The sequence below is a fragment of the Nicotiana attenuata genome, unplaced genomic scaffold (assembly GCF_001879085.1).
Source record: "Nicotiana attenuata strain UT unplaced genomic scaffold, NIATTr2, whole genome shotgun sequence".
Lineage (NCBI taxonomy): Eukaryota > Viridiplantae > Streptophyta > Magnoliopsida > Solanales > Solanaceae > Nicotiana > Nicotiana attenuata.
In genome coordinates, this window is record NW_017673089.1 from 22,445 (window position 1) to 49,243 (window position 26,799).

At 37.6% G+C, this 26,799-nt stretch overlaps 1 protein-coding gene, 1 long non-coding RNA gene and 1 pseudogene across 5 annotated transcripts; 1 reads left to right on the plus strand and 2 right to left on the minus strand.

Moving 5' to 3' along the window:
* Positions 1 to 9,199: 9,199 nt before the first annotated feature.
* On the minus strand, positions 9,200 to 13,354 carry LOC109215422. Of its 3 annotated transcripts, XR_002066345.1 has the most exons (5): positions 13,020 to 13,354; positions 11,435 to 11,507; positions 10,481 to 10,579; positions 10,230 to 10,313; positions 9,200 to 9,358 (listed from the first exon to the last, which is right to left on the minus strand). It is a non-coding gene; the product is annotated as an uncharacterized LOC109215422 (long non-coding RNA). The 3 variants fall into 3 exon arrangements; XR_002066344.1 differs by lacking the exon at positions 9,200 to 9,358 and having other exon boundaries at positions 9,365 to 10,313; XR_002066346.1 differs by lacking the exon at positions 9,200 to 9,358 and having other exon boundaries at positions 9,365 to 10,313; positions 10,481 to 10,724.
* Positions 13,355 to 18,517: 5,163 nt separating this feature from the next.
* LOC109215421 (pentatricopeptide repeat-containing protein At3g53170) lies at positions 18,518 to 22,658 on the plus strand. Of its 2 annotated transcripts, none has more exons than XM_019379485.1 (5): positions 18,518 to 18,886; positions 19,838 to 20,924; positions 21,195 to 21,315; positions 21,898 to 21,958; positions 22,033 to 22,658. In XM_019379485.1, exons 1-3 carry the CDS (start codon positions 18,554 to 18,556, stop codon positions 21,209 to 21,211), a joined length of 1,437 nt encoding a protein of 478 aa, XP_019235030.1. In that variant the 5' UTR covers positions 18,518 to 18,553; the 3' UTR covers positions 21,212 to 21,315; positions 21,898 to 21,958; positions 22,033 to 22,658. The 2 variants fall into 2 exon arrangements, with proteins under 2 accessions (XP_019235030.1, XP_019235029.1); XM_019379484.1 differs by having other exon boundaries at positions 22,037 to 22,658.
* Positions 22,659 to 23,390: 732 nt separating this feature from the next.
* LOC109215418 overlaps positions 23,391 to 26,799 on the minus strand; it is a 5,221-nt pseudogene continuing 1,812 nt past the window's right edge.

Below are 26,799 nucleotides of genomic sequence, written 5' to 3' on the forward strand. Positions count from 1 at the left end.
TTAACATATTGGTACCCGCACATTTGGGGAGTGAATGCACCTAGGCAGTTAACAGTTCCTATTATGCTTTTGATCGGTCGCATGCGTCATCCCGGGCCTTTTTATCTTTATTTGCCATGCCTTTCCTCTCATTCTTCCCTCGTGTTTTCCATTGTTTGTTTCTTGCCTTTCCCTCTTTGCTTTTCTCTCTTATTTTTCCCTCTTTTCTTCTTTTTCTTTTGCTTTGGTTTCCTTGTTCCTATTCGCTTCTTTCCTCAAAATTATTTTTCCGCTCTTTTCTCTTGTTCGGTTTCTTATTTTCTTTTTGTTTTTCATTTTATATCTCTTGTCGAATGCACTGTGCATTTTTCAGACACAAAGGTATGACTGAGGAACGTAGCTTCAGGATCGAACCCAGGCAAGGACAGCCTGAATGTAAATCCAAACGTCCCAGCCTTCCCAATGTGACTACCAATTTATGCAATTATTCACTTTTCCTGGGATTCGATAGTAGTAGCAGTCTAATTGCCAATTCAGTTAAAACAAAACAACTGTGGTGAGCTTCATTTGGATTAATGCTATGCTACCGATATTCAGGTGTTCCTTGATTAAACGAGTTGAAGTTAACACTGAAACATGGGTTACTTTTAAACATTAATAACAATAATGAAACTACATCGCATTATCCTCCGCCATACTAACAGCATGTTGAACCAAATTTAAAATCACTAATCAACTGAGCTAACTTAACAATTTATAAAATTCGTATACGAATTCAAATAGCAGGAATCATTCTGAATCGAACGGTCCGAGTTTAACAGTCCAATGAGCTTAACTACAGGAATCAACTATCAGACATGTATCAAACCAGTCTAAGCAAATGATCTAACTGAATTACACATTCGACAATTAATCATCAATTCCCAAAACCAAATAACATATTCATTTAAACTACGAATCCATAGCGGAAAGTTGCTTCAATTTCAATTCACATTTCCAGCAGGATGAGGATAAATTGTGTCAAGCTCAGAATGTGTACCTGATTTCGAAATACAAGGAGAATAGGATAGGTCAGCAACAATAAACACAGCAGCAGCAGTTCACTGATGCTTAGCACAGCTCAGATAAAAATAAATCAACAGCCCACGGGTGATTTCATAGCTAGCAGATTCAGGAACAATTTCAAAAAATTAACTTGAACACCCACAGAAACTCAAAATCCCAACTAGGTGACCCAGAAATGCTCAAAACCAATCTGATCTACTATATCAACTCAAAATCAGGTTGAATAAAATCAGAAACCATTCGAGAACCAGCCAGTAAACCTCTGAAACTTTCAAGAACTAGGAGAATGAGAATCAACAACTAGAAATCAAAATTAACTTGAATTATTCTAATGGAACAGTAATTTTTTTTTTTGTTTTTCTGTTAATTTTCTAATGTTTTGGGATTTTAGAAGGTTTAAAATTCAAATTGAATCTGAAATGGAAGAAGAGTTTTGGGGAATTTTTGGAGGCTGCCCCCAAACTTCTGAATTAAGGCATTGGACATGCCTTTTATAGGCACCAAGAGGGGCAACTTCAGATTTTCAGTTTTCTATCCTAGTCCCCATTTATTTTCCATTTAGTCCTTTGTTTTCTAACTTGTTGCTCAAGTAAGCACCCTAAGTTTACTGAAATGTACCTTAATGCCTACATCTAGAAGCTTCTAGGGAGTCCCTAGCTAAGTTCCCATACCCCTAGATTGCCCCAATTGCCCTTAGTTCAAACTAAAATTACCCAAACTATCCCAATCCCTTATAATTAACTAAATCAATATTATTCAGCTATAACCAATCTCTAACAGCACTTTTTAACTAATTAGATCTGCTAATTCACCAAACACTGAACAATTTATTGATTATCCTAAATTAACTGAACTAAACTAATTGAAGCAGCTGGTAACAATCAAAGGAACTACTGAATTAATTCAAAACTAAAGCAAATTAACAACAATCAATCAGAACCTCGTTACATCTTCAAACACAAAATGAACTATACCAGATTAGCCATTATTTCTAAGAAACAGAAAGAAAATCAAATCCAATCAACCTGGCATCAATCAAACAGTATTTTTGCAAAATCGAACCCTTCAAACACTAACCTATATTAGTCTTAACAGTTCGAATCTATCAATCATTGTTTAGCAGACAAATTATCACCCATTGAATCGCTGAATTCTGAATCAAAATTTGGATAAGAACAGAAATCAGACTCAGCAGCAGAAAACCTAAGACGACTAACACGCAAATACTCAGGAACAGATAATAAAAATAACTGAAACATAACCGGGGAAGTTTACCAGTTCTGAGACTTCAACTGGTCAAAAAATCTGATGAACCCTTGACCAAATGAGCATTTAATCGTATATTTTCATGAGAAAATACACGACTAAATGCTATAAGGATCAAGCCCTCTGAAAAACCCGTGACTCATGCAGCTAGGGTTTTGGAGTCCAAGTTTGATTCGAAATTCGAACAGTTCGGGGAACATTTGAGGTGAAATAGACATGGATTCGTGATGTAAGGAGGGAGGTGAACACTTTGTGTGAATTTGGTGTCATTTGGACGAGGTGTTGTCATGGCCGGAAAAGTTTAGATCTGATATTCGAGGCGATTGGATGGGATTCGAGACAAACTAAGATGGGGGTTGGAAAGAGGAGAGAAAGGCGGTTCTAGGGTGTAATTTTGGTGGCATTTGGAGGTGGGCCGCCGGCGGAGACTATTTCCGGCCGGAGGCGAACGGCGGGGGTGGCGGTGATGAACAGGGTACGAGGAAGATGGATATGGTCTCAGATGTTTGTGAAGGTTTTATTACATTTTTATGTGATTTGCTTGAACTGATCTGGACCGTCGGATGAGATCAATGGACGGCCCAAATTTGCCATTTGATGAAACGGGTCGGACCGGACGGGGGGATTGGGCTGGGTTGCTATTGGGGAGATTGGGATTCTTTTGGGCTGGGTAAAAAATGTAAACAAACGGTCCAAACTGAGTATTATTAAAGCACCCTCTTTTAAATTGTTTTTTCTTTTATTTCTTTTATCTAATTTTTCCCTCTTTTTGTATTTCTTTTATTTTGCCTTTATGTTTTCATTTTGTATATTTTTTTTTTTACTTTTGCTGACCTTATAAAAATGCTAAAATAAAGCTCACAACCAAATTACACTAAAATTAGATTTCCTAATTAATTCCTAATTAAAATGCAAACTAATACAAATTTAAACTAAAAATGCAAAAAGTATCATTTTTGTTATTTTCCTCCTATTTTGTTCTAAAACAAATTAACCCTTAATTAATCCTAAAATATGAAATTAGATCCTAAATGCAAATGCGTATTTTTTGTATTTTTCATACGAATTAAGATGCACAGATAAAATGCAACAATTACCAAAAAAAATGACACAAAATTCACAAAAATTGTGAAAATAGAGAAAGATCATTTTGTTTGAATTTTTTGGGAGTAATTTATATATAGGGCCAAAATCACGTGCTCACAGCTGGTATTAAAGAAAATCTTCCTGCATCAAGATGAAGCCAAAGGGAAATTCTCTCCCAACTGGCAAGGTCCGTCCATGGTTCACCGGGTTCTGACAGGAGGAGCCCTTATACTTGCAGAAATGGATGGAGAAGTTTGGCCAAAACCGATTAATTCAGATGCAGTCAAGCATTACTATGTGTAATTTTTATGATTTCCCTATATGATGTAATTTGAACTACGTCTGTCCTGATTCCCGTTTAAGAGGGGATATGTAGGCAGCCTTATGGGTTCGGTCACAATTCAATAAAAATTTCATTTCCCCTGCAATTGGAAAATGGGGCAGAATTTTGAGGAGGGCCCTCAAAATTCCGAAGTAATTTCAGTCAATCATCGCAAGCAGCCGACAGAAGCATCAACCTATTAAACTGGGGCAGAATTTTGAGGAGGACCCTCAAAATTCCGTAGCAAGAGAGGTTGCAATGTCTTGTGCCACGTCACAGTCGTCGGTTCATCTAAAAGTTATTTCTTAAATACATAGTTATGTCATATTTTTACAAATTCATGCTGTTTATTATTGAAGTCGCCTTGTTCAGCAACGCTACCCCAATGATGCATACCGTATCACCAGATCAAAGCCGAACAGGGCAAGCAAGGCCAGCAGGGATACGAACTAACCTCCCCTCTACAAAACTCATGATTTTTCTTTGGATGCAGACACTTAGATTGCGAAAGCACATGACATACTATACACTAACAAGACAAAACGTTGTTCAGGAATGCAACCCTCAGAATTGTTGCGTTTACCAGCATTTGTTATCCACGCACGCCGGCGATATTCCCTATATCGTGATGTCCCCAGCAGTCACAATATCGCAGCCTGCTATCAGCTAAGAACTATATTACCATTTGCCATTTTATTTTTATTTTCTGCATTGCATAAGGCTACCATTCTGCCTTCCGAGACTAAACACTGTCTCCATCTGCATCTGCATGGCTGAAATATCGCCACCTTACTTATGCTTGCATGGCTAAAAGATCGCCACCTTATTTACACTTGCATGGCTGAAAGATCGCCACCTCATTTTCATTCTGCATGGCTGAAAGATCGCCGCTTTATTTACGCATCTCATGGGCTGAAAGATCGCCACCTTATTTACACTTGCATGGCTGAAAGATCGCCACCTTATTTACGTTTGCATGGCTGAAAGATCGCCACCTATTGCATCTCATGGGCTGAAAGATCGCCAAATATTGCATTTCATGGGCTGGAAGATCGCCAAATTATCCGAGGGCGTCATTGTTCGAAGGCACCATTTGCATAGCCCGAGAACGGCATGCCATGGCCTGAGGATTCCTTTAATCTTTGCATATCAATATTCAAAGGCATCATGGTTCGTAGGCATCATTCTCATAGCCCGAGAGCATCATTTCATGGCCTGCGAATCCTTTATTATACGCTTCATAGCCCGGGGCATCATGGTCTAAGGACGTCATTCTAACCGTCCACAGACAACATTCATGGTCCGACGAGAATTTGCATCACGTTTAAATTTATGCACAATATATGCCCGTATTTGCTTATTTGTAGGTAAACCAGCAAGCAACTGCCATCTCGGCAGGAGCGATTTTGCTCCAGTCCCCTACAGCCCTATCCTAAATATTGCGTCCGTGCTTGAAAGCCTCCATCGGCATACTTCGCCGACGGATCCTGAACTACATATGGCCTGATTCCTGTAACACCAGGGATATGTAGGCAGCTCAGAAGTCAGAGCGCGGCCAAACCTCTTCAAACCATTTCGTTCGGTCAAAATTGGCCATCATATCTTTACCCAACAACTCTTTTATCCTTCCCGGGTAAAGAGGGGCAGCTGTTGATACCCAATTTTTCCCTGTATTTTTTAATATGCAAAATACCTTCAAAATAGCCTATATATGCATATATAAGTATATCCCAAGGTTTTATTATTTTCCTTTATTTTTTCAAAGATTTCTAAATCAATTCATTGCTCTATTGTATCAAGAAAAATCCAATAATTCTCCCCAAAATTATCATTTTGGTGAGTCATTTATTTGATTCTCACATTTATACTAAAATATATCTAACATAATTTTTTTGCATATTTTTATAAATTTATTTAGCATTTTAAAAGCTAAATTGCGTATAATTGCAATATTAGCCTCTTTTAAGGTTTAATTATGCTCGTAATTATAAAATTGACTCCAGTATTTTTAATTTAATGATTATGTATTATTAATCATTTTTAGTGCCTTTAATTTACTTCCAGAAATTATTTATTATAAAATAAATAAAGGAAAATGGCTATTTAATTGTTAGCCCATCTACGTTTCAATTTTGGCCAGATCTGGCACCCCTAATTGGACCCAATTTCAGATCTCATTACCCGGCCCAAATCTTAAATCTACCCGACCCACAAACCTTTAAAAAATTACCCACCCGGCCCCCTTTTAAATCCCAGCCGTTGATCTAACATATCAACGGCTCACATTCGTCCTTTCCTTTTTTAATTCCCTAATACCCCCAACCCTAAAACATTCCTCACCTGTAGCCGCCCCTGGATTCCCCATCTCCCAAATTCTCTCTCAGAAACCCTAGTCGCCTCCCTCCACTTCCACCCTAGAACCACCGGAATCCATGGCTTCCAAGGGCATGGAAGTCCTATACCGGCCTCCTATAACTCCTACAGGCCTGGTTACTGAAGTTTCAAGGCCTAACCACGAAGAAGCTTGGCCCAGACCTTGTTTGATTCGAGTTCTATGGCCATCTCCGGCCTTGCTCCGGCCATCCTTGGTCATTCGAGCCTGATTTCGACTTCTCCGGCTCAGATCAGTGACTATCCAAGCCTTACTCACCATTTGGGTTCCTCTGAAACCCTATTCTTCGAGGTTCTTCTGAGTTCTTTTAGATCTGTTCTAGATCCGTATTTTCCCTAAAACTTTTAAACGACTTCTTGATATTTCTTTCAAAACTATGCTTCAAAACCTTTTATTTTTCCGATCTAGGGTTTTTGAGTTATTTAGGTGTTTCTCTGATTTTCTATTTCTCTTGTGTGCTTCTTCTACTATGTTTCTTATTAAGTTTCTTCTACTGTGTTCTTGTTTCTTCTACTATGCTTCTTTATATGTTTCTCCTGCTGTGTTCTTATTAGTTCCTTCTACTATGTTTCTTTGAGTTCTTCTACTGTGTTTCACATGTTGTTCTTTTACTATGCTTCTCATGAGTTTCTACTACTGAAAAAGCATGTTAAAGGTCTCAGTTCTTTTCTGAGACCCCTGAACCTCTTTGGATTAGTATCTTTTCCTTGATTACTTGTCCTCTCATCTCTGCACTCGATTGATGATAAAAACCCTAGAATTTGGGGGTTCATCCGAGTTTTGAGACCATTAGCTATGTGGTATGCTTGTCCTTCATCTTGAAAATTGTTTGATTTTAGAAACCCTAACTATTTCGAGTTTCTAAATTTGTTTCCTCTGTCGCTCAACTGAATCTTGAAATCTTTTTTTCAATCTCTATTTCTTTAGGCAATTCTGATTCTCTACTAAACTCTTCTAAGGTCCTTATACTGGACCCTTTGTATGATATTTGATACTATCTCTCTTCTACGCCACTTACCTATGTGACTACCATCTTTGCAATGGCATGACGTTTATTTGCCCTAAATTTAGCTTAGCATGTTTGTGTGCTCTTTATATGTGCTGAACTCCCCTCTAAAATGGCTTTCAATTTTGATTGGTTTCAGACTTCCTTTGTGAAAATCTGATTGATCTTCTATCCTTGTTTACTGATTTTTCCTATTTCTTGGTTTGAGTCGAAAACTTTCCTTAGCTTTTCTGACTTGGTTTATTCATGGACCAATAATTACAAACCTCTGACTCCTTGATTTATTATGTACTAATTGATTTTCTACCTTATTTATGTAACCGTGTATTTCAAATTTCTGCCTCTAAATAAACTCCTATGTATTTACCCCTAATTGCCTACTTTGCACAAGATGCTTGTTTGATCTCTTTCCTTAAATAATTCCCTTGCTCATTGTCGTTTAAGTCTGAATTCCTTAATTAAAGGAAGTCTTGCACTGATTGATTTTAATTGATACCCAGTTCCTTAATTATTTTCTTACCTTATTTCTGCCTGTTTTTCACACTATAAGTACACGACTCTTTCATTAACACAAGGACCCAATCATTCGTAGTCTCTTCTGAACTTATACTCACACTCAAAAAGTGTTCTCTCTTATTGTTTGTACTGTGGCCTGTTTACAAGTTTTGCTGCCTGCTTTCTCTATTTGCTTCTTTGAAACTGGTATGTCCTGATTTAAGCTTTGTAGCACCACAACAATGTGTTTTCTTACTGCTTTTGTACCCCTGTTTGCTTACTGCTTCTGTATAGTTCAACACTTTCTCTAGCATACTGATTTCTTTCTACCTGCTCTACTATGAATCCAAAACCCCCTACCCCCTATGTGTTTAAGCTATGTTTTGAGGCATGGCAATACTGCAAGTTATTGTCCGTGAATCAGACTTGATCCCCTGGGATCCTAGCCTCTAATAGTATGTGTTCTGGCAGGCTTATAGGTGTGCTAGCACTCTCCATTGCTGGGCATGCCTAAAGTCTGCCCTTGCCTAAGCAATAGGCTCTTTACAATCTCCATATTCCCCTGAACCCCTTATGTTGCTTACTTGTAGCTGTTTCCCTCTCCTTTTCCCTTTTTTAGCATTCTGTTCTGCACTTGCACACTTTCCTAGTCTCTAAGTTCTGCCCCCCTCTGGTGAGCCCTGCCTTGGGACCCTTCGAGCTCCCTCTGAACTTGGACACTTGAGGGCTGGCCCTTCCACACTGTACTGATCCCCAATCTGATAATACATTTGGGTGTGAGCATTGCCCGGAGTCCCTTCGAGGCTCTTAGGAACTTTGACACACTCAAATGAGAGAAAGGCTTTGAATCGTGATCTCTTGGAGTTGGTTTACCTCATATTTCAGACATGAGGTCTGAATCAGGCTCTCCTTGGTTGTACTTTTATTTATTTTCTTTCTGATGTATTTTACCTTATTCCGGACTGTAATAACTTGTAATAAACTCTTGGGGATGGTTAGTAAAAAGGGACGGGTAATTATGTATGCAAAAAAGGGTAGATACCATGCCTATAGGAATTTTGAATTCTGCATATGCACATAGAAATCATGCCTATAGGTCCTTCTGAATTCTGTATACCCATCATTCACATAGAAATCATGATCATCGGACTACTACATTCATATAGAAATCATGTTTACAGGATCATCTAAATCTGTCACTACAACAAAAAAGGTCTTTAGCGGCAATTTTTTTTCCTTTAGCAGCAATAAAAATTGCCACAAAAGTCTTTACCGGCAATTGATTATTTGCCGTTGTATTTGGCGTCGCTAAAAGTTTTAGCGGCAATTCTACTGAATGCTGGTAAAGACACATTTTATTGCCGCGGCTACTAAAACTGCCTGAGAAATCTACTAGCTTATACATTTAGGGGCAATTCTTATTGCCGCTAAAGACCTATTAATTGCTTGTAAAGGGAAAATCTTTTAGGGGCAGTTGTAATCGCAATTAGAACTACTACTACATTTGTCCTTATTTATGTCTTTGATGCGATTCATTTATCCAAAAGATTGTAATAAAATATTAATAATGAAAGAATAAAATATTTCATTAAATACAACAAATAAATCCATCTTCAAATTCGTAATTTCAATGTGTCAACATTACAAAAAAAGACATTTAAATTCGAAGTCTAACTAGTGTCTCTTCATTCTTCGTCATAATGAAAGTCGTCAATATGCTAAATTTCTGAATTTCATAATATATAACCTGAAATATTAAAATACAAAGTAATATTAACATCACGACTTACAATAGAACAATATGCAATTTTTTTTATAACTGATGTACTCTTTGCATAATTTTAGAATTAAATAGAAGAACAAGGACAAGTATCACTAGTTAAAAAATAGAAGTTCAAGGACAATTCAGCAAGCTTGCCCCATCTGGTACAAAGTGAGCATCTTTTGCATAAGCTTGACTCTAAAATATACCATCTGTAAGAGCCCGAATGATCTATTTTGAAGATTTAATTGTGCACAAGAGTGTAGCAACCCCTTTTATCCATCGGGATAAGGAGCTATATTGCACCAAATCAGCCCCTCATAGTACACCATCACAATAAATGTCTTGTGCATGCAGTCAATCTAAATAAAGATCAACAATTCTCAAATGAACAAGTAGCATAATCTGACTACATTTCAAGGAAAGAGGATTACTCATAATCCAAATCCACCAGAAAAATGATAATAAAGATATATAGATTTTTTTAAAAGAAAAAGGAAATTCATCAATCACAGCTTACCAATGGAAAAGTTAGCTAACAGATACCCATGGGAGGAATAGAAAGAGTATGGAAAAACAGAAGAATGTATCCCAACAAAGATTCTTTCTATACCTGTAATAATTTATTTGCGACAATACCACAGTACAAATCCAGCAAATACGCCAAAGACCTTTGTGGTTTAGACAACACATCACAAGCTTTAAATATAACAAGAACAACAGTGGCTTAAAACTTATAAAGAAACATCATAGCCAAACATATACAAGAAAAATATGCTAGGTATATTCTTGCCCTTCTTAAGTAAAAATCTTCACTTTATTAGATAAAAGAATATACATTAACAGGATACCTTACCGTTGCAGTGTCAAGTAAATTAACAATATATATGTGAAAACCCCTTTGAAGCCAAATAACATCATTATCAGCACCATGGAATACCTACAAGAGAGGAAACAAATTTTAGGAGTCATTTGGGGATGCAAATTATGAAATTGGCATACTACAACATTTTTAACAACAGCGTGGAGTTAGCAGCTTGCACTTTATACGTCCAAATTAAAGTACGAAAGGAAATCATTAATCGGCACACAAATTAACAAGGTCACCTTGCAAATTCCTGGATTGGCAAATACAGGCCTAAGAATTCACATTACATCATGCAAAGCTATTGTATCCACAAGATAATCTTCGCTTCCAGTTGATATCTGCTCAATACATGAAAAAAGTTACCTTTACATTAAATATTGACAATTTGGTCATGACACTAAAACGCTCAAATTCTGCGTCAATAGCATCAATTCGCGCACAAGATCTTGTGTCGATGACAACAATCCTTCAGTGCTTTTAGTTCTGCACATTATGAGCTATTCACGATCGTTAACGGGAAAAGTGATGTTAATTGAATGAAAGCTTCATCAAAACTTTTAGCATGAAATTGTTTTAATAAACTGCACTTGGAGAAATTGACTTAATTATTCTATTCAGACATGTAGAGTATTTGACAAGATGAACTCAACAAATTTCTAAGAAATGCATTGACCAAAAAATGTCTAACAAATTTCTTTAAAATGCACTACTTTTTCATGATTATTACCATGTGAATATTCATTCTTTTTTGTTTAGCTATGCAAGATCAAAAAGATTCCTAAACTTTAGATTGGAAAACTACTTACCAAGTTCAACCATTTACTCATTTGCTGAACTGAATGGTTGAAAAAGAGAAGCAATGTATGTTCTTAAATTGGTATTTATCCAAAGCATTAGTTTGTATAACCATAATTCCTTCTCAAATAAATATAGAGAAAGATTCTGCAAAAAATATTAGGTGGCTAGTAAGTCAAATTTGATGGTGTTGCCAACTTATTATATTATACTGAGACAATGTGAGATGTAGTCCCTGTCATTTTTAATTTTCTTTCAAGTCCCACATAAATAATGAAAGGTCTCAGAAGGAAATATAAATACACAAGGGAATACCACTTAAACACCAAATTGAGCCTTCTAAAATAATGCTTCTATAATAGAACAATAAATTATCATAATTTTACAGGAAAACTTACATAAAAGGGGCTTTCAGATTTGTAGCAGATGTTTCTTCTTTGAATAGCTCTGTGGAATCCATCTTTTACTGCACTGCAATCAAATATAACATTTTAGGCACTCTTTTTGAATACCTTGGTGTGCATTTGGTGATGCCTAAAGATGTAAACAATTTCATAAGAAGTTGGAAAAATAAGAGGGTAGCAGCAACTAAGTCGTTAAAAGATGTGAAAGCTCTGTCCCATTGAAAGATGAAGTAAGTCATCGTCAATAGCAGAAACTTATCCAAAAACTGCAACACCAACACCATGGATAAAAAAAACCTTTAAGTTTTCAAGTTCCACAAAAACATAGTACAAAAAGATTAATATTCAGCTTTTGTGTTGCGCTACAAATAGCTTTCCTAGTATCTTGTAATAGTTTCTGCATCTATCTGTTCAAGAGGGGAAAAGAGCAGCAAATCTCTAATCATAAAATAAAATACCCACCATCTTAAGTCCTTAACTGTCCTAACAACTACATATTCTGAAAAGCCAATTACAACAAAGTACATTTGTGCAAATATAACTTCTAGATATCGACATATTTTAAAGGTATAATAAAAGAAATTTAACATATATGCTAATCCATCTACCGCATGAAGAATGTGAATTTAACTTGAAAACATAATAGGAAATGGATTATTTTCATATTAAAAGATACCCAAACCATATTGAACGCAAAATAAGTTTATATAGAAGGTTGTCTGTAGGGTACGTCATAACTTATCTTTCCATTAATTTATATCTTAAGTTAATGCATCAAAGCGTTAAAATGGGTAATCAACTTCCTAAGACCCTTGATGGACAATATTTCCTCATAACCAATTATTTTAGGTAATACATTCGAATTGGAAAAGTTTACTTAATTCTTTCATCAATTATATGTAACACTTGTAATGCAGTGCACTCAAATTGGAAAGTTATGATGAGAATTCTTACCAGACATCATCTCAAAGCATGGCGTATTCTTAACTCTCATCCTCTTTATCCCCCAATATGAATCATTCATATGAAATTATCCAACTTTCAGCCTCTTTAACCCCAATATGAAGCATTCATGACTATCCAATAACCCCTCGTTTGAGAAGAGTAATTTAAACAGATAAATCATCACTAGAGAAAATTAAAATATGTAGTGCGATTTACATGGATAGAGTAATTTGTTTGGTATTTGAAAAAAATTATTTATTTTTCTGTCCTCTTTTCCTTTATCTGTATATTTAGATAGAAACAATCAAAATATTGAAACTATTGAGAGCAACTATATAACTATAATTCTTTACTTTCACTACTTTAAAGCTTTGATTCTGAATACTTCTTTTAGCTACAATTTCTCAATGTTTTTCTTTTTAGATCTACAGTATATAGAGATTAAATTTCATTCTCTTGAGGAAACAAATTCAACAACATAACGAAAATGACAATAAAATCAAATAAAAATAAATTCTCCAAAATGTCAATAATAATCCATAAAGCACCTGATTAGAAAACTGTTTGAAAAAAATCTCTAACAGATATTTGTAATTTATCAGAATAGATAAAATAAATAGAGATAAATACAGACCTTCTGCTCATAGGCCTCTTGGCTTCTTTAATTTCAGAAAACTAGATTCCTAATGATTCCTATACTCTGACGAGTGTCGACGACGAAGAGGAAGAAGCACAATAGCTTTTTTTGCATTTGTCGGCGGCACTGTTGACATTGTCGAGTAGTAATCAAAATAGAAAGAACGTGAAATATCATATTAACCAATCGAACAGGAAATAGAGAGATAAATTTTGGGTGCTAGGTTTTCAGTAGAGATTCATTGTTGATTCCTCTTTGTCCTGGATGAAAAGGGAATAAAAGAATGACTAATTAGTTATGAATATTAAGGAGGGAATTGAAAAATAATTTGGAGGGAGTGCACAAAAATGTCCCGCTCTTGGATTTTTTTGAGAGTTTAGTAAAAGGTATAAGGTTCATTGGCGATTACAAGTCAATTACCGGGATTGCCGGTAACATTGGCCTTTACAAAATAAATTAACGACAATTATTTTATTGCTGTAATATAATTGCCGCTAAAAGCCTATTTTGTGGTAGTGTGTACGTTCAATCGCACCTAGATATCATTTTCATAGGTCTTAAACGAATTTCGCACCTAGATATCATGTTCATAGGTTTTAAATAAATTTCCGTTATCATGTTCATAGGTCTTAAACAAATTCTGCATCTAGATATCATGTTCATAGGTCTCAAACAAATTCTACATCTAGATATCATGTTCATAGGCTTAAGATGAGTCTTCTGCATTTTATACCATGTCTGCAAAGGCTTACAATCAACGCCTAGAAATCATACCTATAGGAACTCCTAATCGAATCTGAATCGCTTTATTCACGAATATAGCTAAAATCAGTAATAATGGGTACTATCAATTGCAGAACTTATAACCCTCATTAGAACTTGTCTCTCTTTAAAATAACCTGACTTCCTTTTTAACCAGTACGTATCCAGTTTATTTTAGACCTTGCTATTTCATTGCTTTCTGAATTAAATAGATACCATGCCTACAGGATCCTTGTCCAACAGTTAGGCAAGCCTTAGGGTAAAGTTACAAACTGAATCTGTTCTATTAACTACAACCAGCTGGCAGGCCTGATTTGGGCTTCTTATCTGAATTATGTAATAAATCAGTCTACCTCAACCGTTAAGTTATTTCACGTTTAGTATTCAATCAGACCCTAAACAGTATGTGTAAGTCATGCTAATTACGTGCTTCTTTGTTTAAAAGGGGATATATTTGAGCCTTTGCTTGTTATGTGCTTTCCCCCCAACTTGTTATACGTGTTTTGTATGTCGCCTTAGAATTTTGCCCCTTTGAAACCACAGATAAGCCTAACATCCCTTCCTTTTTAGGATTAGTAGTCCTAATACCTACGGGACTGATAGTATTGGGACGGGTAATAGCATGCAATAGGTAAACGAGGCCATTCCGCGCTTTAATACCTTAACGGGGTGGGAAGGGTAGATATGGATATGATGACCACGCGATAATGTCACATGTAGCCCCTCATTGAGGAATGATTACCGGGCATTGTGTGGGGTGATCCATATTATTAATAAACCTAGGACCCCTCTCCCTTTATTCTTTATTTTTAACTCTTTGTTTTTTTAAAATCAGCTTTTCTAATTATTCTTTCAAACCTTGTTTACTTTCAAACCTTTATGTGATGAAATCCCCTCTTATTTGAGCCCTATTTGTTTGTATGCTAATTGTACCCAAATTCACAATAATAGTATGGCCGGGAACCACACTAGTGGATTCTGAGGGGTGCCTAACACCTTCCCCTTAGAATAATTTCAAGCCCTTACCCAATCTCTGGTTACTCAAATCAAATCTCCTTGGTGTCCTAATGCACCCTGATCATTAGGTGGCGACTCTTCAAGTCAAACCCAATTCCCAAAAGGAATGAGTTGTCCTCCCAAATGTCATAAACCTGATTTCGCGAGAAAAGGGGGGCGCGACAAACGAGCCCAAGGGCTGCTTATAACCTGAGTTCGAACAATCACTCTCTCACTCGGGGACTGCCGTCTGAAAATGAACTCAAATGGTTCGAGCTATTGGACCTTGGGGGCATAAGACCTCTTAGGCAACCCTCAAATTTTAAGGGCCACAGCAACCTCCACTTGGGGACTTTTATCTTGGGCAAGCCCGGATAACTCGGGAAAGCAAGTCCACTAGGTGACTCCCAAACTTAAAGGCTACGACCATATTAGCACGGCTCGAAGATTTCCGAGACCCGTAACAAAAACTAGGCCTTCAAAGAGAAAAATTATTCATAATCGGTTCTAAAGGCTACCCTCGGCAAACTATAATCCGAATTACTTACTTTGGGAGAAAGTTTCAGGCCACACCGAACCCCCAAAAATGCCTTAAAACAGAATAATGTAAAGGCAATGATTGTTTGAACCTTCGAACATAACCTAAATTATTTTATGCTAAGTCATTTCAATCTTTTGAACACAAATAATAAAGCAAAGGAAAAATTCGGAAGCTGAAAGGGAAAGAAAGCCTTATATAATATCCAAAATTCTTTTTACAAGGGCTAAAATGGCCCTCATACAAAATTATACAACCGTCAAAACGCCTTTTATAAAAACAAAAGACAAAAACGTTTAAAAAGATCCTGATCTTCGCCGGGGGCCGTGTCGTCACCTTCGGGGTCTCCGCCACCTTCTGGCTCATCCGTGTCTTTGGCCTTGACCATAGCAATCTCCGACCTGGCCGCCTCAAGTTCCTTGGCAAGATTTTCTTGGCTGGAGACCGCCGAGCTCAGCTGAGACTGGATCTCCTCGATTTTTTTGGCCTGAGTCGAGGCCTTTCCCTCTACAGCCCGGAGCTGGACCTCAGTCGAGGCCATTTGTGCCTGGGCAGTCTCCTTTTCCGAGGCTAGAGGTCCATGTTTTTCTTTCATTCTTCGGCCTTAGCTTTCACTGTATCCACCTCCGCCTGAAGTTGCCCGATCTGGTCAAGTCTCTTTTGAACCTGCAGGTTTGGGTTGTTAGCCACTATGTCCGAATCATCGTCACTATCTTCAAGTACTCATCTTACCAACTCGACCCAGTCGACATGCTCCTTCCGAGCCGCTTCTAGCTCAGCCTGGAGTTTCCCACTGAGAAGCTTGTAAGTGTCCCTCTTCTCAGTAAGCTCCCGAGTCTCGGCCTTGTGTTGGGTAACTCCTCTCGAATTTAGAGAATAGTCTCATGGTGAAGCACCGAGGCCTACAAGCACAAAGAGAAATGTTACGATTGTTTGCAACTTAAAATCTAAGTACATAATAAAGAGGCATTCGAAATTACCCAATTTAATGCCTGTTGAGCTTCGTTGAACAGGCAGGGTGCTTCCACCTCATCCATCTTGGCCTGGTCTTCTTCGGTCACCAAGCACCGAAGATAGCTGGCAATCCCCATGGGGGCGGAGAGAACCCGGGCATCCTTCGGGATAGATATAATGATTGACCACTTCCGGTCAGGGTCTGCACTTGGAGCTGGGAATCGGTCCACTAATCTCGGACTTGAAGAAGAAAGAAGATACCGGTAAGTCACCCAGACCGGTGACATCCTTCGAGGCACTAGAATCTATGCTGTCGAAGAAGTTATGTAAGAATCTGCCGCCCCTGAAGGCCCCCCCGCCCCCCCCGTGTGAGCGTTCTTTCAGCGTATGGGGCTCGTTGATCATGGAGTCGGTAAATCGGGGCGACGCGGAGAGATCTATCACCCCGAATGCATCTTTCGGGGCACTTTCCTCTGCTCGAGGAGTATCATCCGTGATCTCCTTGTCGACCTCCCCAGCTCGGGGCAAACGGCCTCGCCCCTCTCCGGTTTAGAGGCCTCGGTCACTGCCCCCTTAGCAGCCTCACTGGTATGAGGCACTGCGATGTTGCCTCGCACGCGGGCCACCATCTTGGAATCTTCTTCTTCTTCTTCGGACTCATCTCTCAGCCGGTGGACTGTGTCCGATAGGAGGGCACTTGTGCTTTCCTTGGGTTTGCGCACCTACCTCCTTTTTGGTTTCGGTTCTCCAAGTTCGGGGAACTCGGAGCCCTTTTCCTTTCTTCTCTTTATCCTTCTTTGGAGAAGGTGATTGGGGGAGGATGTCTTCATCTCCAAACGGGGCCCTCATTGCAACATCCTTCCTAAGGCCTATAAAGAAAAAAAAACGAGTAAGCTCAGAAAAAGCCCAGATGTTGTCTATTCTAGGAAAGGATCTTATTGTGAGAACGGGCCTCCCACCACCCCTTTGAAAGTTTGCACCACGTGCGCTCGAAATAGGGCTTCTGTGACACGATGTCCTCGACCCACTCCTTGAGTCGAGGAACCGCATCCAGCATTCGAGCAATAGCTGCACCATGAAAACATCGATAAGAATGAAGGAAAAAGGAAAATCAATAAATGAAATTTTAAAGGCAAAGTTATACTTACATTTCATGTTCCATTTCTCGGGAATGACATATCCTCAGCCATAATCAAATTTTAGGTTTTCACTTGAACGAATCGGGCCAACCAGCCTCGATCTCGATCCTCATCTATGCTCGAGAATGGGGCCTTAGAGGCCCGATGGGCATGTTTTATTAATCCCCCTTGATAGATCCGGGGACTGTACAGACGCATGAGGTGGTCGATGGTGAAAGGACACTTGTCGATTTTTCTCACAAAGAAATAGAGGATAATTACTATCCTCCAGAAAGAAGGATGAATTTGATCGAGGGTCACCTCGTAGCTCTTACAGAAGGCAATGATGACCGGGTCCAAAGGGCCTAACGTGAAGGGATATGTATAAACACTTAGAAAACCCTCCATGTGGGAAGTGATCGATTCCTCGGGCGTAGGCACCACCACGTGCTTACCAACCCAATTACAATCTTCCTTGACTTTGGATAGGAGATTGTCGGTGATCGAGCATATGTATCTCGAGACCGGCTCGCACTGGCCCGGTACTTAAGAGGTTTTTTCGACTTTGAAGTCAGCACCGGTTGGGCACCCCGCAGGGACGAACATAGTCAAGGAAGGCTCCTGTGTCTTTTCCTCAGTAGCAGTAGATGGAACATTTTCCTCTTCAGCCGGTCGCGAAGCAGAGGGAGCTTCTTTTTGGGGAACGGACTTTTGAGGTCTTTGCCATTCTTTTTGGAAAGTTAAGGGAAAAGAGGAAGTTAAAACTGGCGCAGAAGGGGATATTTTCAATGTCAAGATTTTTGAAGACATTATCTAAAAATGAGGAATTAAAGTGATAATTTGTGTTATCCAATAAAAGGAGAGAAAACGTTTTGCTTCAGAGCAGAAGATGTGTTTCATGAATTAGAGTTGGGTAATACCATTAGTTTTTGAACACATTGTGTTAGTGAAACTAAAGGTACTCCACTTTAGCATACTTAAGGGACTAAATATGCTCAAGGTTATATTTGAGGGACCAAAATAGACCTACGTTCAAAGATAAGGGACAATAATGGTAAAAAACTGGACTAACAATTGTTTTTTCTTTCAATGAGATGTGTGCTTAAACAAAAAATAGAATAATTTGGAACCTCTCGGCTTAATTCTTATCATTTTGGTTCCCTATGCAGTGTGCTATGGAGCTTCAATTGTCGTCCACTTTCCTCTCATCCTCCATCTCCAGCCCCTATTTGATGATAGTCCCCAAAGAACATATAAACCAACAAAAACAACAAGTTTTGAGTATCAAATCATCAAGTTTAATTCCAGAAAACATTTCGGGAGGCCTGCAAAAAAGTTCAAAGAAAGACCTGTCTCGTTTACTGAGAACAGAAGCCGCTATTAATGGTATCGAGAGGAAAGCCGACTCTCAGAAATACACTAACCTTTGGCCCAAAGCTGTTTTGGAAGCTCTCGATGATTCTATTAAACAAAACCGTTGGGACTCTGCTCTTAAGGTTTTTTTACTTCATCTCCTCTTGATGCTTCAATAAATTTCTTAATACATTTTATAAGGGTTTTTTCTTGCCTTGTAGTTGAAATATAAGGAGTTAAAATTCATAAGAAGGGATTCAATTCCCAAAAAATAAAAATAAAAAGGGAAAAAAGAACCAAATTGAAATGTAAAAGAAGATAGAGTTGGAACTAAGATAATGTAAGTAATCATTTATTTTCGTTGTTATATCCCATGGTTTAAGGTTCCTTATGTCTCCGGTATTTACCATTGTGCTTCATTGTTAGTATGAAACAGACCGAGCTGTCTGGTGATTTAATTTGGCCATAATATTCATTCAGCATTGCTTTTTAAATGTCATCAAACTGTGCATACCCTCAATCTTCATGTTAGTGCACCCGTATGGTGTTGTAGATTTCTCTGCAACCTATGCAGCTCCTAAGATACTCTTGTCGGATAAGTTTTCCTCGTTTACAAAATCGCTAATCGTCATTTCAAATAGTGCAACCGATCATCTTTCCTTAGACCTTTTAGTGAGTTGGAATAATTTTCTAAGATTGGCTTGAAACATTTCTCTTCACGTCACGCACCTTCATTTAGAAGCCTTTTGTTACTCTTCTGTTTAAACTCTTGATCACATGCTCAACTAGGATGGAGTGGAGGCTAGAAAAATGGGTGAACTATTGTATGCTAAGGTTTAATATTGTCATTCTATATCTTGAAGTCATAGGTAGTATTTCTTAATTTACTTTGGGTTGCATTATTTTTTCATTTATGAATCTTCTGTTGCATACAAATATTGAAGCCTGCGTCCCCAATAGTTTGGATTGAGGCTTAGTTGATTGATTCACCATAAGCTTATGTAGTCATTACTGTATTCCAATTAAAACTGTAGATAAAACTCGTATGTTTTGTTCTAACAATTTTTCTAACAGAAATGTGTTCTTACTGTTAGATTTTTGGCCTTCTTCGCAAGCAACACTGGTATGAGCCAAGATGCCACACATATGCTAAGCTTTTGGTGATGCTCGGCAAGTGCAAGCAGCCAAATCAAGCTAGCTTGCTTTTTGAGATCATGCTAACCGATGGGCTTCAACCAACACTAGATGTTTACACTGCACTTGTTAGTGCATATGGCCTTAGTGGCCTCCTTGATGAGGCGCTGCGCACCATTGATGATATGAAATCAGTTAGTAATTGCAAGCCTGATGTGTATACTTACTCAATCCTTATTAAGTGCTGCACTAAATTTCGTCGTTTTGATATGATTGAATATATTTTAGCCGAGATGGCATATTTGGGAATTGAATGTACTTCTGTGACTTACAATACCTTAATTGACGGCTATGGTAAAGCTAAGCTGTTTGAGCTGATGGAAAGCTCCTTGACAGATATGATCGAAAGTGAGACTGCCTCTCCAGATGTTTTCACCTTGAATTCAGTAATTGGGTCCTATGGTAGCTGTGGGAAACTTGAGATAATGGAGAAATGGTTTGAAAATTTTCAGGTAATGGGAATAAAGCCAGATGTTATGACATTTAACATTCTAATCAAGTCATATGGAAGAGCTGGCATGTATCAGAAAATGGAGTCTGTACTTGATTTTATGAGGAACCGGTTCTATTCCCCAACAGTTGTGACATACAATATTATCATTGAGATATTTGGGAAGGCTGGACTAATTATGAACATGGAAGAGCTTTTCCTACAAATGAAGCACCAAGGAGTGAAGCCAACCTCATTCACTTATTGCTCTATTGTCAGTGCTTATGGTAGAGCTGGACTTTTGGAAAAAGTTGATTCAATCATGAGGCAAGTAGAGAATTCTGACGTAGTTCTGGATACTCCTTTTTTCAATTGCATCATTAGTGCTTATGGTCAAGCTGGTGATATAGAGAGGATGGTGGCATTGTTCTTGGAAATGAAGGTCAGAAAATGTAAACCAGACTACATCACATTTTCTACCATGATCCAGGCCTACAATTCACAAGGGATGATTGAAGCTGCCAATGACTTGAAGAGTAAAATGATTACTGCTTGTGGTACTTTCGCTAATTATACTATCCAGCCTCTGTTTTTCCTTATGCATATCATTTTTGCTTCATTGTATGAATCTTCACAGACTTACAGTTAGTAGCATAAACGAGCTATTTAAGTTAGCTCCATCACATTTCTGGCTAAATGTCGATGATAATGAAAAAGGCTGTCGTATTCTCTAACAAATCAGCTTTTATTTTTCTCTGTTGTGTGTACTAAGTTATTCTTTCAATTGACTGCTTGATATCTGACACTTTGTTGTTACATTTTCTTAGAATCAAATGAGAAATGATCAGCGGCTAGTACTATTATTCTGTCACTGGAGGAAAACTTTCACGTGGAATTCTGTTCATCAATGTTGTGAAAGTGCGCAGAGTGTTATCTGCATGTGATCTTGTAAGTGTTTGTGTTCTCTTGTTCATTGTCTCTGCGTTTTGTTTCTGGGAACTCATCTAAACTCATTAAATGGCCTAAAGTTGAAAGGCTTTTAAGCAGTCAAAGTGGTGAGCCAAAGTTGAAGGGCCTTCATGCACTCAAAGCTCATGCTCTTGGTTTGTAAGACTGAAGATTACCCTATTTTTATTAAATAGAAATTCAGTTTTTTCTTAAACCCCCTCCCCCCAAAAAAAGGAAAGAAAAGAGAAAGAAGAGAGAGAAGTAGTGCCGCGATTGATGCCCTGACAGAGATGCTTTATTAGCTATTTATTAAAATACATGCATTTACTGGGAAACAACTTTAATATTCTCAAAATAGATTCATGTCAATTATCACCTACATGCCTATTATGAATACATTGGTGGAACAGAACCACTCAAAGATGTATTTCCTCTCTTTTTGTTTTTGGATGTGAAATACTGTCGCTCTTGTAAATTCTCTTATATTTACATATCTATGTATTTACTTATTGAGAAAATACATATCATCTATATACGTGTTTGAGTATACTTCATCGTAACAATGTTGATCTATTTGTGTAGAAGGATGCTATAACAATTTGTAAAACAGATGGCATTGATCCGAGGAAAGAAGACAGACATAGTGAGTCTATTTGCAGCAGTAAAACTTCTCTTCACATGTTTCTGTTAATTTTAAAGGCCTTAACTCACAACTAGACAGGATTGCGGTTTTAATGGTGGAGAGGGAGGACGTGATCAAGGGACGGCAATTTAAGGCTCTAGAGCTCTTGCTGGGCAGCCACTTTGGTGTAACTTCTCTGTATAGCTTTATGGTTTGTCTGCCTGTGTATGAGAGAAGAGAGAAGATAGGTTCTTGTTATCTGGGATCTGACTCACAGCCATTCTCGAGGATAGGTTCGGAGCAGGTCAGTGATGTAACAGGGCTTTCAAAAGGGCAAACCAATGCACACGGTGGAGCATTATTAAGGCAGATGCTGATTCTTCCTTCTGAATTGGGTCTTTTTACCTCTTACTGGCTGCAAGTCCTGAGTAGCAGAGATATGGAGCATTAAAATGTAAGGCAATTTACCAGCCCTTTGCTTGTTACCTGTTATTGGATATATAATTACAATTCATGTTTGACATATCTCTAAATAATTCAAATGGATTCAGCAGAAGTCTAAGAGAAAAAAAAAACAGAATTTTCCATTATAAACTGTTGAGTTACTGTCAGTGCTTCTGCCTTGTAATTGCTACTTTTGCTCTTTGAGGGATATTCTCAGCTGATCCTTGTGGATACGCCAAGAGATCCATCTGTACAATATAGTAGGTTCTTTGGTTGACTGAGATTTCAGATATTCTAATTTATGGCTTACGCTTGTCCTCGCTCAGGGGCCCAGGTTGGGTTTTGGAGGATGGGTACACTGGAACTCTTGCCCATGCACAAGTATTTGGTAGAATAGTCAAAGTGCACACAAATTGGACTAAATACTACCTTTAAAAAAAGGCAAAAATATAAAAAAAAAGTGCATTTTTATTTTTGATAAGGTAAAGCATTATTAATAAAAAGTGTACCAAGAAGATACACAAGAGTACAAAATAGAGCAAACAGCACCTACAAAGAGCACTCTATTACATCTTTCTCAACAGATCCAAAAATTCTAGATACTGATCCATACTATCTAATAAACACCTACTACATCAGAAAAACAGATTATGCAGACATAAATATTTTATACTAGAACATTCTCAAAACAAACACTATTTCTTTCTGTCCAAATGGTCCATAAAATGCATAGGGGAATGGTCCTCCAAAGCTGCTTCTGGGACTTTGAATTATTGTGGTTTATCGTATATGATTGAATTACTCTTTCTGACCATAACTATTAGAGTATCATGTCCTTGAGTGACCAACCATATGGCTACTTGAGTGGTGCACGTTAGTTTCTAGAAGTGGATCGAAGGTCCAGGACACCGTTTGAATCTGATGCTACTTTCTGAAGAGCAGCAAGTACCAAACGACCTACAGATAGGTCTCATTGCAACTCATATGCACAACTACTTTAATTAGCATATCATATTTGGAGAAAGTTCTTCTCCTTCAAGCTTTCAACAGTGTCCTTCAAACTAACCTCTAGAGTAGTGAAATTGATGCCTAAGCTTTTGCCCTTTCCGTAGATACTTGGTAGGGTAGCATCATAGGCAGCTCCTTTTCATACCTACATCCACATACAAGAATTTGAGGTACCATATGCTAGATAAGAATTCTCAAGATAGTAAATAACTTATTTAAGAGTTAAGCTATAATGAACGATATCTGAATAATTTGAAGACATCAAATTCTGTTTTCTCTCAAAGTTTATTCACTTGCTTCATCAAAATATCATTAGTTACTAGATGTTCTGAGGTAAAATTTTGAATTGTCTCTGCTGAACAATGTAGAGTTAGCTATGACAAATTTGTTGATATGAATTGAAAATTATTTCTGTTTTATACATGCTGAGGTTTGTCATAATCGGTCATCATGTGTTTAATACCTTAAATATTACTATCAGATACATACTTCTCAGGGTTGGTGATAGAAGGGTAAAGCTTGTGTAGAGTCTTCATAACCCTAGAAGAGGACGTAGTTATCTCAACTAAACAGTATCTGCCACTAGCTGAAGGAACTTCTAATGGTTGAATATGTGCATTAGCAATGTCTCTAACATTGACAAACCAATAGATTCCAGTAGGCGACACATCTTTGCCTGCATCATGTAGAAACCATCTCTCACACTAAAATGTTTGTCATGGGATGCTTATTTAGAAAAAAAGGTGTAAACAGGAAGGAGTAAGGTATAGTTGGTGAAAAAAGATCACCAGCCCAAGGACTTGTTAAGTAGCCTCAAAAGACATGATAGATAATCGAGGTAAGCATTTTCTTCCATGTAAATTAGCTACAGATAACTAATTTCCTCTCCTTAGAGACAGTGCATATCACTCTCTAGAAATAGTCAATTTTCTAGTATCGGCAACAATCTCGTATTGCCTTTAGGTGTCTTTTAGTGATATTCGATGTGTTTATAAGTAGAAAAGACTACCTTTCATGCCTACATTGTAAAAGTTTGATATCTGAACTAGAGGGAACTATAATTTTGTCAAAAGTGCTAAAGTCATCTTGTGAGATGTCAAAGTTTAGTCAAAATCCAGCATTGCGAGCTGCTCTAGTAAAGAAAATAGAAAAAGAACAGCTTTTATCAAGTATGATTAGCACCAAGTCCCCGGGGATCTACCGGAAACAACCTCTCTACCTTCGCAAGGTAGGGGTAAGGTCTACGTATACTCTATCCTACCAGATCCCACTTTGTGGGATTACACTAGATTTGTTATTATTCTTGTTGTTGATTAGAACTAAGTCTATGTTGCAATACATTAGCTTGGTTTGGAAATATATTTTGCATTCATATTAAACACAAGTTAAGCGTTTGATAATCTGAATTGCATTCGCATTATGAGTGGTAATATGATTTTATTTTTGAAATATTCTTTTCAAAAATTAAAGCAACCTTTTTATAGATTTTGACGGAAGGTGATTGCTAGATCTCAATAAATTAACAGTAAAATAATATCTTATACATTGAGGTTTTTGTGATAGATCTTCGTAAGAACATAGATGTATGTAGGAGCTATTAGAAAATATAAGTCTATATATTAGAAAATATAAGTCTATATACACAACATTATTATTATTATTATCAAGCATTACTATATTCCTTATTATCATAATTTATTATCGAGGTGCACGCAAGTTCCTCCTAAGCATGGAGGACAAATTTTTCACTTATGAATTTATGACATCCAGTATATATGTGAGAACATTAATACATGAAAACCTGCCAAAAGAACGAGTATTCAAGACAGCTAAAACATGCTTGCAAGTCGTGAAAAATTCAAGTGAAACACATTAGTGAAGTTATTGTATGGGCATGGTATTGTATCGTGCATGTGTAAAGTTGGTGGCTGATTCAGGATTTAAAGTTGTTAGTACTGAATTCCCTGTAGTTTTGCAATTATGGGTTCAGAATTTAGTATTTGTTGAAATTTCTGATCATATGTTCAATGTAAAATCGGAATGGGTTCTGTTGAAACCATTTGCCTCAAATCAAATGAATTTCGTATCCATATCAACGTTAACATTCATAAAGAAAGGATTACAAACAACTTGGGGCATCTTCTCTTTTGCTTTCTCCCTAACAAGCATAGCATGACAAGCGAGCAAGCGTAGGTAGAAGGGACTCAGCAGTTTGCCAGATGGAATTAATACTTTTGTAATGCAGCTAAATTGTTTACCTTTGATTTGCCTGAAAGAGTAACTGGTGACAACCCTCAACAACAGGATCTAATGATATCTCCTCAAGTCACTCTGCTTTGAATAGATGTAACCTATCTTTAGCACCATAAAAGCCTAGTAGGTGTGCTAACTTACTTGGATCATCTCTATGATATTTGTTCATCAATATATAACAGTTAGATCAGCAACACAGTATTGAAGTTAAACTCGATGGATTCAAAGCATCTTTTGAGACTAAACACGGTGTACTTTTGAAACAACGGATTCTGACGTTAACGTTTGTTGAAATTTTAGTGGTCTCTCTCTCACGCAAACACACATATACGTTTCTTGTCAAAAATACATTGCTTCAGTTAAACCATAAAATATCGGGTGAGTTTGCGTTTGGCCGAGTAAATAATCCAATGGATGATGCAGGGCAGTAGGGTGATAACAACAAGAACAGGATGAGTAAAGGTAGGGATTTTATTAATAGCAATCACAGCAGACTTCATTTTCTGCTAGAACATGACTAACCATGAAATTTCAAGTGCTAGGACCAATAATTTGAGCACTTCTCTACCTAAATTAGGAGGCTAATGTGTAAAGTGCCGCTAAATAGAAATCAAGGTACAAAGTGCCAGAAATAGAGAACCCAAGTGCAAGTCCTTACTTTTCAACCTTTCGACTTTCCCCCAAGGGGCCAGAAGAAGATACCCAATGTTCAGGGTAGAAAGCCAGGGTTTGGTACGTTAACGAGCTGGCCGTCGAGAGAGCACTGAGACAAAGAACCTAGCTAGGAATTTCCCCACCCGTTTCGACTGAATGGATACTTCGAAATAGAACGAGAAAAATTGAATTTGATAAATTCAACTTATAAGACTTTAGAGCAATTAGAAAATTACAAAAACGAAACGATTCAGTTTGAACAGCAAAGGGCGATTAATCAAGTCCGACAGGGTTTTCCAACAAGCCTTACGAGGAGCTCTAGGAACTCTAAATAGTTGTTTGAACAACGAGTCACATTTAAGTACCATTAGTGCCAATATTGGCATGTGCAAGCTTCTTCCAAAGCATACTGCTTTCTAGATGTAGATGATGATATCTATACAGATGGATTTTATATATATCGTAGAATGAAGTACTACATGGGCGGATATATATATATATAT

Excerpts from the sequence above, each read along its gene's own strand:
- LOC109215421 (XM_019379485.1), top strand. The coding sequence starts at position 18,554 with ATGCAGTGTGCTATGGAGCTTCAATTGTCGTCCACTTTCCTCTCATCC. Across the intron at positions 18,887-19,837 it reads GTTGGGACTCTGCTCTTAAG|ATTTTTGGCCTTCTTCGCAA; the intron begins GTTTTTTTACTT and ends TCTTACTGTTAG.